Here is a 15169-nt window from a genome sequence, read left to right as displayed (position 1 = left end):
GTGTGTGTGTGTAGTGTGTGTGTGCTGTGTGTGTGTGTGTTGTTGCAGGTGCCTTTTGCCACCCAGTATCTACGGTCTTGATTGGACCGAACGGAGGTCTAGGCTTCGCGATAGGTGACACACACACTCATGACATCACTGAATCTTTAATTAATGAAAGTGTTAATTGGTAAAACGATGATTGATTATTCGTCGTCAACAGCTCATGTGACTCCTGATTGATGATGTGATTGATCTGTAGGAATGGTCGACTCCTCCATGATGGCCATCATGGGTTATCCTGGTCGACATCCGCCACGCCTCCGTGTACGGCAGCGTCTACGCCATCGCTGATGTGGCGCTGTGTATGGCTTCGCTATTGGTAACACACACATGCACCACACACACACACACACACGTGCACACACTCTCTAATACATTTCAAAGCTAAATATCGTTTTAATCCTACAGTTTATAAAGTTTGTAAAGTTACTTCCACCAGCAACAACATTAAAATGCTGTTTACATGTTAATGCGTCAATAATAATTCAGTATGAATTCATATATTTTTATTTGCCTCATATTTTATTTATTTATTTAGAAGTATTTGACATGTGCAAGTGCATTTTGAAAAGTGTAATTTTAAAACTCATATCTTGCATATTTTTATTTTTATATTCCATTTTTATATTATTATATATTATATTTTATTATATATCTATATTATAGTATATACAGTATAAGGACATATATTTATGTCTCTATTTATTTTATATTTTTTATTTTTTTATTTCCAATCATCATCTTTATAATCCACTTCACTTGGCGAAGGAGCAACTGTAACTGGCACCTCTTCCTCCTGGGGATCAATAAAGTTTCTGGTTCTGGTTCTGGTTCTGGTTCTGATTCTGGTTTTGATTCTGGTTCTTGTTCTGATTCTGGTCGGGTTCTGATTCTGGTTCTGATTCTGGTTCTGGTCCTGGTTCCGGTTCTGATTCTGGTTTTGGTTCTTGGTTCTTGTTCTGGTTCTGGTCTGATTCTGATTCTGGTTCCGGTTCTGGTTCTGATCTGATTCTGTTTTTGATTCTGGTTCTGGTTTTGGTTCTGGTTCTGGTTCTGGTTCTGTTCTGGTTCTGGTTCTGATTCTGATTCTGGTTCCGGTTCTGGTTCTGATTCTTGATTCTGATTCTGATTCTGATTCTGGTTCCGGTTCCGGTTCTGGTTCTGATTCTGATTCTGATTCTGGTTCCGGTTCTGGTTCTGGTTCTGAATCTGATTCTGGTTTTGATCTGGTTCTGGTTTTATTCTGGTTCTGGTTTGTTCTGGTTCTGGTTCTGCTTTTGGTTTATTCTGGTTTTGATTTGGTTCTGGTTCTGATTCTGGTTGATTCTGGTTCTGGTTCTGATTCTGGTTTTGATTCTGATTCTGATTCTGGTTCTGGTTCGGTTCTGGTTCTGGTTCTGGTTCTGCTTCTGGTTTTGATTCTGGTTTGATTCTGGTTTTGATTCTGGTTCTGGTTCTGATTCTGGTTTTGATTCTGATTCTGGTTCTGGTTCTGGTTCTGATTTTGGTTTCTGATTCTGATTCTGGTTCTGGTTCGGTTCTGGTTCTGATTCTGATTCTGGTTCTGATTCTGGTTCTGGTTCTGGTTCTGGTTCTGATTTGGTCTGATTCTGGTTCTGGTTCTGATTCTGGTTTTGATTCTGATTCTGATTCTGGTTCTGGTTCCGGTTCTGGTTCTGATTCTGATTCTGGTTCTGATTCTGGTTCTGGTTCTGGTTCTGGTTTGATTCTGGTTCTGATTCTGGTTTTGATTCTGGTTCTGATTCTGATTCTGTTCTGATCTGGTTCTGATTCTTGATTCTGGTTCTGGTGTTCTGGTTCTGGTTCTGCTTTTGTTTTGTATTCTGGTTTTGATTCTGGTTTGGTCTTGATTCTGGTTTTGCATTTGATCTGTTCTGGTTCTGGTTCGGTTCTGGTTCTGGTTCTGAGGTTACTGGCCTGTGACGTGTTCCTTTACTTGCTCTCAGTAGGTTTTGCTGATGATGCTGATGCAGTTTGATGCAGGACTTTCATTTGTAATTCGATGTTTTTACACTGAATTCAAGCAGATGTTGAAGAACTGATGTGAAAAACATCTGCTCTTATTATTTGTTAAAAATTATAACAAAAAAAATGTAACTAATGTGACGTGGATTAAAAGATGATGAGCGCTCTGAAGCCGTGGTGTTCTGAATGAGATGATTAATGACGTTAAACCTGGTCTGTTGTTGCAGGACCGTCACAGGGGGCGCTCTGGTGCAGGCGGTGGGTTTCCCTTGTCTCATGGTGTTCATTCGGGTCATCAACATCCTGTACGCGCCGCTCTGCTTCCTGTTGCGTAACCCTGCGGTCCGAGAGGAGAAATGGTAACTGGTCACACCGTTTTTGTGTTGTTGTTGTTGTTGTTACTACCGACCAATCAGATCACTGGAAAAACTGAGTCATCATTCTACAGGATCCTGACGGGGACAAAAAGAATAAAGAGCAGCAGATATTTCAGTGGGAGAGTTTATCTCTGAATAAAATATTAATAACTATCAGCTTCATTTGATTCTTCATGGAGGATTCCTGACAGTGATGAAGCTTTTACTCTCCTCTTCCTCTCCTCCTCTTCCTCCTCTTCTGCCTTCTCTTTCCTTCTCCCTTCCTTCCCCTCTTTCCTTCCCCTCTTTCCTTCCTCTCCTCTTTCCTTTCTCTCCTCTTTCCTTCCCTCTTTCTCCTCTCCTCTTTCTTCCTCTCCTCTTTCCTTTCCCTCTTTCCTCTCCCCTCTTTCCTTCCCTCTTCCTTCCTCTCTTCCTTCCTCTCTTTTCTTCCTCTCCTCTTTCCTTCCTCTTCTTTCTCTTCCTCTTTCTTCCTCTCTCTTTCCTTCCTCTCCTCTTTTCCTTCCCTCTTTCCTTCCTCTCTTTCCTTCCTCTCTTTCCTTCGTGATGATAATTCATGATCTTATTAATAATATATTCTTAGTGTGACTTTAATAGAAATGATTTTAGACATGGAAACGTCTCTATGTTTTATGTCTATATGTCTAAATGTTTTGTTCCAGTCATGTGATCGTGTTTGTTACATTCACCTGTTGAGTGTCACTGTTGGACGCTGTTATAACTGAACTTCACCTGCAGGTGTCAGCGTTTCTTCTCATATTAAGAACTTCATTCATGGTTCAGACGATGCTGCTTATAATTAAAACTCAGGACATGAAATCAGGACGGTCACGTGTCAGTTAAACCCAGATCACTAACGGCTGCTTCATAGTTCAGACCTCTGATCAATCACCACCAACAACAAGATATCTGTCATCGACTTTAACAAGGAGAATTATTCAATCAGGGCACACAACACAACACACACACACAACAACACACACACACACACACACACACACACACAGCACACACACACACACACACACACACACACACACACATACACTCTGTGTGTAGTGGCAGGTCCTTGGCAGATCAACAGGATGTGTGTGTGGTCTGTGATGTTTGTGTGTGAAGTCATTACACAGTGATTAGACTGATCACAGATCAGAAGCTTCTGCCTTCAAAGTGAAGAGAAAACATTTCCACTCAATAAACCCCTAATCACACACAGAGTTATTGATCAACTGTGTGTGTGTGTGTGTGTGTGGTGTGTGTGTGTGTGTGTGGTGTGTGTGTGTGTGTGTGTGTGTGTGTGTGTGTGTGTGTGTGTGTGTGTGTGTGTGTGTGTGTGTGTGTGTGTGTGTGTGTGTGTGTGTGTTGCAGGTCAATCGACCAGGAGTGTGTGATGCACAGGAAAAGCTACAACACACAGAAGGAGAGTCGTGAAGTTTCCTCTGAGCGACTACAGTGAAGAAGAAGAGACGGAGGAGTGACACATATACACACACACACCACACCTGTCTATGTTGTGTTGATGTAGTCTCCATGTTTCACCTTCATCATCAAGATTCTGTCGTCACAGTCAGAACCAGAACAGACGCCGGACATTTCTTAAAGGGACAGTGTCTTTAATTTCTTGTGCAGGAGGAACCGCTCCACTGGTTCCTGACTGGAAACGTCTCATTCATTCTCCTCATAGACATGAAATCACACCGAAACTTCTCCAGGTTATAGGGCCTCATTCACCAATATCGTTTAAGTATTTTCTTAAATTCTTTCTTAAGAAAAGTTCTTAAGAAAGTTCTACGTCAGATTCACGAACGTGTTCTTAAACACAGAACTGTGTGCACCTGTTCTTAGCCTGATGAATGCCACTCTCCTGGTAAAATTGAACGTGTGCGCCAGTTGGCCCTAATTAGCATCGGTAACGCCAAAGATGCCCTTAAAAGGGCGTGAGACTGAAGGTGTGTTGCAGACACAGACAGAACTCACAAAGAGATACCGTGAGGGAAAGCTGAAAAATGCCAAAATGAAAATCTAAAGACGGAGAACCGGAATCAAAACGCAAAAGGAACTTGAGTCGTTCTGAAGTGGAGGAACTGCTGCAGGAAGTGAGTCGCTAACGAGCAGTTCAGTGTTAATGTAGCGTTCATTCATTTTAAACATAATGTTTGTAAAATAACAACAGTTTATTATACATGACAAAAATATTATTGTAATTTAACACACACACACACACACACACACACACACACACACACACACACACACACACACACACACACACACACACACACACACACACACACACACACACACACACACGATTGATTAGATGAATGGATGAATGGTTGGTTGGTTGGATGAGTGGAGCAAGGAATGAATGATTGATAATATATATAGATGGGTGGATGCTACTTACACACAGCAGACTGATGCCAACGATAAACATCCCCAACATGGAGCAAAGCCACCTGGAGATACAGAAAATTACCCATCAGCCACCTGTGCGTCTGTCACCTGCAGGTTTACCAGAACCCGCCAGGTTCAGGTCTGAACAGGACTCAGAGTTTCCAGAAAAGTTAATCTGTTAATCTGCTGATTAAACTTCTTCCTCTGAGCCGTGTACACACACGCACACACACACACACACACACACACACACACACACACTGACCGTCCCATCTTATTGGCCAGGATACCAAACAGGTTTGTTCCTATCAGGTAGGAGACACTGGCGGGGAGGAAGGCCATACCTGCAACACAACACACACCTGTTAGGGGGGGGGGGGGCTGTCGGAGGACACTTGTGAGTGAATGTGAAACCAGATAAAAGTCAATGTTGAGTTTCTGCCAGACATAGTTCACTGTAAGAGAATGAAACATTTTACAAATTAAAAGCTAATTTCACGTTAAAGTATGGGTTTCCAGGTAATGGCTGGAAATGGCAGCCATCTTGGAAAATTGCAGCCTTTTGAAATTTCAAGTGTCTAATGGGGTTTTTCAGATTAGTGGCCTCAGAGGGAAAAACACACCAGATTTTGATCCTTGTACCGACATTAGTTGGTTATCTGCTGCAGTGAAAGTCAAACCCATGAACAGACAGCGGATCGTACCAAGTTGCCATTTAGGGGAGCACATGGTCTGCATCATCCAGATGGGCAGCGTCGGCTCCAGGATGGCGACGCCCATGTTGGCGAAGCACAGAGACCCTGGAGACACAAAGACAAGAGGACGTCTGTCCCTCTGCTCTGACTCCTCCTCATGTTTGAGTATAAGGGCCAGAAAGCCTTGATTGACAGGAGTGTTAGCCAATCACAGGCGGCTCAGCTCCACCCACACTGCATCCTTTAAACTTCTGTGACTCATGTGTGTTTGTGGAGATAAACATGGTTGTACAGGTGAGCGGGAGCACAGGTGTCTTACCTGCACTGATGAGGATGTATGGATCCTTTAACAGGGTCAGTAATGGAGTCCCCTCCACACTCTGAAACACAGGAACCCAACCTGGTCAGTTCAACACACCTGAGTCTACGTCACACCTGAAACACCTCTCATCACATTAGATCAGATTTAATCAGATTAGACCAGGTCACATCATCAGATCTGGATCAAACTGATACCAGTATGTTAAGTGGACTCACCCCAGGAGAGATCTTTGAAGGCTGCAGGATGCACAGCTGCAACGCTGCAACACACACACACACACACACACACACACTGCATCACGTATTCAACACAGGCTTTTAATTTGGCGATCTGTTAGTTGGGTTGAATGTAAAAACACTGTGTGAACAAAACCAGGTGTGTGCGACACACTGGGACCTGGACCTGGTCTCCAGTCTCACCTCCATCAAACAGAGCCAGGAAGGCCAGGATCAGGAAGGGGGCGCTCTTCCCCACAAATTCATACATCACACTGCCAAACGGAGCTCCGACTGAAACACACACACACACAAAAAAGAGTTATATGACACAGTGTGTGTGTGTGTGTCTCTCTGTATTTTTGTGTATGATGTGTGCGCGTGTGTGTGTGTGTGTCTCTCTGTATTTTTGTGTATGATGTGTGCGCGTGTGTGTGTGTGTGTCTCTCTGTATTTTTGTGTATGATGTGTGCGCGTGTGTGTGTGTGTGTCTCTCTGTATTTTTGTGTATGATGTGTGCGCGTGTGTGTGTGTGTGTCTCTCTGTATTTTTGTGTATGATGTGTGCGCGTGTGTGTGTGTGTGTGTGTCTCACTCAGGACTCCCATAGCCAGTCCTCCCAGTGCGATGCCCATGGCGATGCCTCTCTCCTCGTCATTTGTGTACACACTGGCCAACATACCCAGACCTACACACACACACACACACACACACACACACACACACACACACACAAATGATGATCATGATCATTCTCTGACACTTTGAATTGTTTGTAAATAAACATGTTAAAAACAAAACAAAACTCTTTGATTTATTGTCTTTTATGTTTGTATCTAGTTTTATTTCATTTTATCATTTTATTTTCTAAGTTTCATTAATAATATTTATTCCATGTTCTTATGTCACTTTGTAGATTTCAACTGTTTCATTGTCAGATGGTCAGTCGTCTGTATGAGAGAGGCAGGACAAATCAAGACTGATTGATTGATTGATTGGTTGATTGACTGATTGACTGATTAATTGATTGACTGATTGATTGATTGATTGATTGATCTTGTTGTCATTTCTTCTTCTGGTAAATTTTGCCTTTTTCCATAAAATTAACACATTTTTCCACTTTTGTTTTTTCAGCGTGTTTTGGTTATTGCTCTTTCCTGCACCATTCAATCCCACAATGCCTTGTGTCTCATAGAGAATGAACACCAATGTGAAGTGTGTGTGTGTGTGTGTGTGTGTGTGTGTGTGTGTGTGTGTGTTACCAGTAGCGAAGCCCATACACACCTGCCACAGAGGAGAAGGACGAGCCGATTCCCTGCAGAGACCGAGCAAAGAACAGCAGAGCGTAGGTCCCTGAGAATGCAAACACTGACACACACACACACACACACACACACACACACACACACACACACACACAATTCGATGTTTCTTTGCAGAAAACACACTGCTGTGTGTGTGTGTGTGTGTGTGTGTGTGTGTGTGTGTGTGACTTACTGATGGTCGACACAAACATGATGATGAATCCAGCAAACATGGGGATGTGATACCCGATCCTAGAGAGAGAGACAGAGACAGAGAGAGAGACAGAGAGAGAAAGAGACAGAGAGAGAGAGACTTTGACTTTAACACAACTTTATTTGGGACCTTATCAATATCATCCTTAAACTTTTTCACTAAGTCAAATAATCAAAAAGTTACTGCAAACAAAGAAAAATGAATAAATAAATAAATAAATAAATAAACAAATGAAACAAAACAAAACAAAACAAGAAAACTTCCATTCACACACTCTCTCACACACTAAGGGGTAAACTAAGCTAAGCTAAGTTAAGCTAAGCTAAGCTAAGCTAAGCTAAGCTAAGTTAAAAGTCCTCCCCCAGTGAGGTCAGGACCTGCCCAAAGCCCCACTCAGCCCTGAACCCGTTCATGTTCCCGGTCAGTGTGAAAAACGCTCGCTCTACTTTCAAACGAGCTGCCACCAAACCTTTCAAACAGCGGACCGGGTCAGTCCAGCCTTCCCCCCTCATCTGGTTTTTTCGTGTCCTCCAAATTGCCAACTTGGCAGCTGCAAAAATAAAATTAATTAAAACCAGGGACTGTCTCTTCCTGGGAGTGTACTTTGGTCCGTACACAAAGACGGACAGGGAGAAGGTCTCTCCCAGCCGCTCCACCCACTCCTTCAGCAGCTGGAACAGCCCTGTCAGGCGGGGGCAGGACACCACCAGATGCTGGAGGGTTTCTGGTTCAGGGCAGAAGGGGCAGTTCTCCTCAGTGCTGGGGTTCAAGTGAGCTACGTGTCTGTTTGTAGCTATGGCTCCATGTACGATCCTCCACTGGAGGTCGGCCATCCGTTTCTCAACAGGAGGCTTGTACAGGAGACGCCAGCTGCCTTTAGGGGAAGAGTCTGAGCCAAACACCTCTGTCCACCTGGACTCCCGGACTCCATCCAGAGAGCGGAGGTTCAGCACCTTGATGCAGCTGAGGTACAGCTGCTTCTTGCTGCAGGAGCTGAAGCTGCCCAGCACTGGAGTCTTCAGGGAGAGGAGCAGGCCTCTGTCCTCGCTCCACTCCCCCACAGCAGGACTCACACTCAGTGAGGGGAAGATGTAGTCCTGTCCCTCACACCATCGGTCGGCCATAGTCCTGTTCTGAGCAAACGCCCTCAGAGGAGCGGGAAGCGAGCGCCACACCTTCTCCATGAGGCTCTGCAGCATCCTGGATGACCGGACGCCCGACATCTCAGCCAGCTCCTCCAGAGTTCTCCTGGTGAGGTGACCCAGCTTCACAACGCCAGCCTCGATGAGCTTTGCTCTCATTGTGGGCGAGGAGAGTCCAGCAACTGGCAGGAAGGCGTTGTGAAACAAAGGCTCCTCAAAGAGCCACTTCCCCGGCCGAGGGTCGGGAGGTCGGGCGACGGTCAGTGTCCTCCAGGCGTTTAAAACCGATTTGTAGAAGGGTGTGAGCCCTTCCAGGTCACATCCAGCTGGCTTTAAAAGAAAGAGTTGTTTATCCAGTCCGAGCCGTCCGGCTCTCTGGAGTAACAGGCGGGCCAACGCCGACCAGCAGGGCGAGTGTCCATACAGCAGCCGCTGAGCTGCTTGCAGTCTGAAAGTCGCAGTTCTGGACTTAATGTCAATCAGGCCCTGCCCCCCCTCTGCCACAGGGAGATACAGGACCGACGCTCTCACCCAATGACATCCAGTCCAAAAGAAGTCCACCAGGAGCCGCTGCAGTTGTTCCACGAGGTCAGGCGGAGGCAGCAGCACCTGCAGTCTGTGCCAGAGGGACGAGGCCACCAGGTTGTTGACAATCAGAGCTCTTCCCCTGTAGGACAGCTGAGGTAGCAACCATGTCCATTTAGACAACTTAGCTTGCACTTTCCCCAGCACTCCCTCCCAGTTCTGCCTTTCCCTGTCCTCACTGCCTAAGTGAACCCCCAGGACCTTCATCCCTGCGTTTCCCCACTGCAGGTTCCCAGGAAGGCCTGGAGTGTTCCCTCTGCTCCACTCCCCCACCAGACATGCCTCGCTCTTCCCCCAGTTCACCCTTGCTGAAGAGGCCTTCTCATACAGAGCTAGGCTGCCCTCAAGCTCCTTGATGTCCTTCTGGTCCTTGACAAAGATGTTAATGTCGTCTGCATAAGCCGATACGACCACAGGGGGGCCGAGAGCCGGCCCAGGCAGACACAGACCCCTCAGCCGCTTCCTGAGCCTGCACAGGAGCGGTTCAATGGCCACACTGTACAGCTGTCCTGAGATAGGGCATCCCTGCCTGATCCCCCTTCCCACCTCTACAGGACAGCTCAGCCCCCCCCCCACCTTCACCACACAACACGCACTCCTGTACAATAATTTCACCCAGGACAAAAAGTGCTCCCCGACACCAAACGCCTGCAATGTGGCAAACAAGAAAGAGTGATCTACACGATCAAAAGCTTTCTCTTGATCTATTGATAAAATGCCAACATTTAAATTATATAATTTGCAGACATCAAAAATGTCTCTCATTAAAAACAAATTATCCCTTATGGATCTGTCTGGGACACAGTAGGACTGATTGGCACCAATTAATTGTCCAATAAAAACTTTCAGTCTGTTGGATAAAACCTTAGATAAAATTTTATAGTCTGTGCATAAGAGAGCCACAGGTCTCCAGTTTTTAAGGAGCGTTAAATCTCCCTTCTTGGGCAGCAGGGAGATCGCTGCACGGCGACAGGAAGCAGGAAGACTCCCTTTGTTAAAAGACTCCTTAAAAACATCCAACAGGTCGTGTCCCAGTAAGTTCCAGAAGTGTTTAAAAAAGTCTGCCGGCAGGCCGTCCATCCCTGGAGCTTTCCCTGAGGCCATGTGGGTGACGGCCGTGGTCAGCTCCTGCAGAGACAGGTCCAAGCTGAGGGTGTCGCGGTCCTCCGGCCTCAGCCGAGGAAGGTCGTCCAGCAGCTCCTCAGTAGCGTCCATGTCGCAGCTCTCCGCCCTGAACAGGTCAGAGTAGTACTCCACCGTGTGTCTCCTCATTTCCGCGGGGTCAGAGGTCAACCTTCCGTCCGGCAGGCGGAGACACACCATCTGCTTCCTCTGGGCCTCGGACCTCTCCAGGCTGAAGAAGAAGCTGGTCGGAGCGTCCATATCCTTCAGTGAAGTGAAGCGAGCTCGGACCAGAGCTCCTTTGGCTCTCTCATGGAGGATGGAGCTCAGCTGCTGTCTTCTGGAGGCCAGAGTCTCTGTGTCGGCTGAGGACACACTCTCCAGCTCTCTGATCTCTGTCTCCAGCTGCTCCACAGCCCTCCTGATGTTAGCCGTGGAGTAGGCTGTGTACTGCTGGCAGAAGACCCTAATCTGACCCTTGCCCACCTCCCACCACTGACTAAGGGAGGGAAAAGACCCCTTCCTGGATTTCCAATAAAACCAAAAGTACTTAAAATTTTCACAAAACGTAGAGTCACGTAAAAGCTTAACGTTAAAATGCCAGAACGATGAGGATTTCTGGGTGGGAGATAAAAACAGCTCTGCTGACACTAGATGGTGGTCTGTGAAACCAACAGGGAGGATGTTACTGTTGGTAACACGAGCTGTAAAAGCAGCAGAGATGTAAAGTCTGTCCAGCCTGGCTGCACTGACCCTGCCGTCTGAGACTTTAACCCAGGAGTACTGCCTGACTGACGGATGCTTCATCCTCCAAACATCCACCAGATCAGCCTCTCTCAGCAGCTGGGCCAGAGAGGAGGAGGACTGAGGGTGGGGCTCCTGTCCTGTCCTGTCCACCCTGTCAGTACAACAGTTCCAGTCCCCCCCCAGAATAACACACTCCCCCCTATTACACTGGCTGAGTCTGTCCTTCAGCAGCTGGAAGAGAGCGAGGCGTTCAGGGCCGTGGTTAGGAGCATATATGTTTATAAAGTTAAAAACAACAGAGTCTATTTCTGCCCTGACCATGAGCCCCCTGCCCCTCTCTATCTCAGTGCTGGATAAAATGTTTACTGCTAAAGTGGGGGAGAATAAAACAGCGACTCCAGCACTTAAATTGGAGCCGTGACTGAGCACATGCTGCCCCCCCCACCATAAGCCCCAGTCTGTTTCATTCAGAGGGTCACTGTGGGTTTCTTGCAGGAAAATTACATCCAGCCTTTTGTCCCGGACGACCTCTGAGACCAAAGCTCTTCTCTGAGCATTTCTACCCCCGTTAATATTTAAAGAAGCCGCCCTGAAGCCCGGCATCAGAGGAGAGGAGAGACAGAGCAGGAGGGAGACAGACAGACAGACACAGCAAAAAGAAAACACCCTGTGTTGTGTGTTCATTATTTGCTTACCTGGATAATTTCATTCGTTTTACTTTCTTGGAGCTTTTTAAGCTTCTCCTTAAGGTGGTGACATGTTTTTTGAGCCTGTAGCGTTTCTTGTCATCCAGCAGGTCCACCCCCACCACCTTCTGCAGAGTGGACACTGACTGGATGAACTTTTCTACATCAGGAAAGAAATCTGTCACATTGACTTGTCTGCCAAATGTTTCATCCAGAAAGTCATTGATGTCTCTCAGAGAGTACAGGTCTGTATTCTGAGAGACACTGTCAGCTACAGACAGACAGTCCGAGTCAGACTCCACCTCCATTCCAGTCACATGACTGCTGTCCAGACTGGCCTGTAACAGCTCAGCCTGCTGTGCACCACACTCCTGTCCCTGCTCTGCCCCGCCCACTTTACCTACCTGACCACACTCCTGTCCCTGCTCTGCCCCGCCCACTTTACCTACCTGACCACACTCCTGTCCCTGCTCTGCCCCGCCCACTTTACCTACCTGACCACACTCCTGTCCCTGCTCTATCCCGCCCACATCATTGTTTCCTTGACCAGCAGTTACCATGGTTACATGGTCTGCCCTCACCTCAGTACCTGTCATTGCTTCTTGTTCCTCAGTAGCCACCTGTTCTTTGGATACAGGGCCGACGGATGTAGCTAAAACTCCGTCCGCGCCGCCCGCAGCCCCGGTGCCGACGGCCGCGGAACCGGGAGCCGCGGAGACGGCAGGCCGGCCCCACACCGTGGGAGCGGCCCCGCCGCTCCCCTCTCCGCCAGCAGCTCCAGCGGCCGCCGCTGAGAGCTGTCTGTGCGGACATGCGACCCGCTTGTGCCCCACATCTCCACACTCGAAGCACTTCATGTTACCTGAGCTGGCGTACACCAGGTAAAAACTTTCCTCGTGCTTCACCCGGAAAGACACCTCCAGTGTTTGAGCGGGAGAGTCGAGGAACATGTAAACCTGTCTCCTCAAAGACTGAACATGTTTCAGCTTGGCGTCCTTACAACCCAGACCCACCGACCGGAATCCACTCGCGAACCTCCCGAAGCGCTTCAGCTCTTTCTCCAGAGCTTCATTCGGGATGAACGGAGGGACTCCGGACACGGTGATCCGGGTTGAAGGCACCGCCAGCGGGGAAACCTGTACAAACTCTTCCCCTAGGTTTAGACCGCTCTCGATCAGCTGAGTGACACAGGCCTGATCCTTTAAAAACACCACCACAGCTTTGTTCATACGGGAGGCGTACGAGATGTTGCCGTGGCCCACCTGCTCTCCCACCGCCAGCAGCACCTGCTCCACGGTGGAGCTGGGCCGCGGCACCAGCCTCACTCCATGTCTCAACGACAGGGACGGCGTCTCAGAGGACGCCATCCCCGCCACGAAACACGGAGAAACAGCCAACAAAAACCACCAACAGTCACCAAACACTAACTAAACACCATACAATTAAACCAGTTACCAAACAATAACACACAGTAAGAAAAAAAGAAAGAGAAAACCGACTTTTTACCCGGAAAACTCACACACTCTCACCGACCTCCACTCCCAGCACACACTCAGAGAGAGAGAGAGAGAGAGAGAGAGAGAGAGAGAGAGAGAGAGACAGAGAGAGAGAGAGAGACTCAGAGAGAGACAGAGAGAGGGAGAGACAGAGAGACAGAGAGAGAGAGAGACAGAGAGAGAGAGAGAGACTCAGAGAGAGACAGAGAGAGGGAGAGACAGAGAGACAGAGAGAGAGAGAGACAGAGAGAGAGAGAGAGACAGAGAGAGAGACAGAGAGAGAGACAGAGAGAGAGAGAGAGAGAGGGACAGAGAGAGGGACAGAGAGACAGACAGAGAGAGAGACAGAGAGAGAGAGAGGGAGAGAGAGAGAGAGAGAGGGAGAGAGAGACAGAGAGACAGAGAGAGAGAGAGAGACAGACAGAGAGAGAGGGAGAGAGAGAGAGACAGACAGAGAGAGAGAGAGAGGGACAGAGAGAGGGACAGAGAGAGAGAGACACAGAGAGACACTTTGGTGAACTTGTCCACATTTTTATCGACATAATGAATCAAAAGGTAATAATTGATTAATCCATAATCAAAGTGATGGTTAGCGTCAGGTCATGTGACTAACTGACCTGTTGGTGAGTGGACCAACGAAGGGGTTGATCATCAGCTGGATCAGAGCTTTAGAGGCAAANTTGTCTGATGTGAACCAGTGAATCAGGCTGCAGCTGCTGACTTCTTCTGTCTTTTACGTTTCTTTCTTTAAATTAGAAATTAGTTCAAATTAATCAAAATCATTTAAGATTATTTTTCATATCAAGTTTTTTTCCCCTCATTTTCTAGATGCTCAGCTGAACATACCTGAGCTGCAGCTGCTGCAACACACACCTTTTATTGATGATTTGTTCTCATTATTGATTCTGTTTATGAAACTAAAAAATGACCTGAGCACAAAGTGATGCTTCAGAACACCTGAAGAGAAGAAAAATATTTCATTTACAAAGATGAAATATTGAGAAGCTGCAACTCAAATGTTGATCCATTATCAATATTATCATCTTTCTATTGATCTGTGATCACTGTGAGTTAGCAGGTAGCATCTTAGCAAAAGCTTGTGGGAACATGAATGATGATTTTAGTGTCGGACACGAAACAAGAAAGATTTCTAACGAATCAAACTTCATTAAGAAGGAAGACGTGAAATGACAGAGAGAGAGAGACAGAGAGAGAGACAGAGAGAGAGAGAGAGAGACAGAGAGAGAGACAGAGAGACAGAGAGAGAGAGACAGAGAGAGAGACAGAGAGAGAGAGAGACACAGAGAGAGAGAGAGAGAGAGAGAGAGAGAGAGAGAGAGAGAGAGAGAGAGAGAGAGAGACAGAGAGAGAGACAGAGAGAGAGAGACAGAGAGAGAGACAGAGAGACACTTTGATGAACTTGTCCACATTTTTATCGACGTAATGAATCAAAAGGTAATAATTGATTAATCCATAATCAAAGTGATGGTTAGCGTCAGGTCATGTGACTAACTGACCTGTTGGTGAGTGGACCAACGAAGGGGTTGATCATCAGCTGGATCAGAGCTTTAGAGGCAAACAGCAAACCAACACGCACATTCTCCTCCTCCAGAAACACACTGTCCTGAAGACAGGAGGAGGCCTGAGGAGAGAGGAGGAGAGGAGAGGAGAGGAGACAGGAGAGGAGAGGAGGAGAGAGAGGAGAGAGGAGAGGAGAGGAGAGGAGAGAGGAGAGGAGAGAGGAGGAGAGAGGAGGAGAGAGGAGGAGAAGAAGAAATGAGAAGAAAAGGAGAGAAGAAGAAAAGAAGAGGAGAGGAGAGGAGAGGAGAGGAGAGGAGAGGAG

The 15169-nt window shown here is 47.0% G+C and overlaps 1 protein-coding gene across 1 annotated transcript in view; it reads right to left on the bottom strand.

Moving 5' to 3' along the window:
• The window catches only part of slc18a1 (solute carrier family 18 member A1), a 26405-nt gene that overhangs the window by 4476 nt on the left and 6760 nt on the right, over positions 1-15169 (bottom strand). Inside the window, exons 6-15 of the mRNA XM_022765886.1 lie at positions 14844-14968; positions 7528-7586; positions 7315-7398; positions 6626-6718; positions 6236-6325; positions 6032-6075; positions 5814-5874; positions 5504-5599; positions 5065-5143; positions 4810-4861 (exon numbers count right to left, since the gene is read on the bottom strand). Of these exons, the coding sequence (XP_022621607.1) occupies positions 4810-4861; positions 5065-5143; positions 5504-5599; positions 5814-5874; positions 6032-6075; positions 6236-6325; positions 6626-6718; positions 7315-7398; positions 7528-7586; positions 14844-14968 (783 nt within the window). The remainder of the gene's footprint in view (positions 1-4809; positions 4862-5064; positions 5144-5503; positions 5600-5813; positions 5875-6031; positions 6076-6235; positions 6326-6625; positions 6719-7314; positions 7399-7527; positions 7587-14843; positions 14969-15169) is intronic.

The sequence above is a fragment of the Seriola dumerili genome, unplaced genomic scaffold (assembly GCF_002260705.1).
Source record: "Seriola dumerili isolate Sdu_G_001 unplaced genomic scaffold, Sdu_1.0 BDQW01000783.1, whole genome shotgun sequence".
Classification (NCBI taxonomy): Eukaryota; Metazoa; Chordata; class Actinopteri; order Carangiformes; family Carangidae; genus Seriola; species Seriola dumerili.
This window is presented reverse-complemented; position numbering and strand designations above follow the sequence as displayed.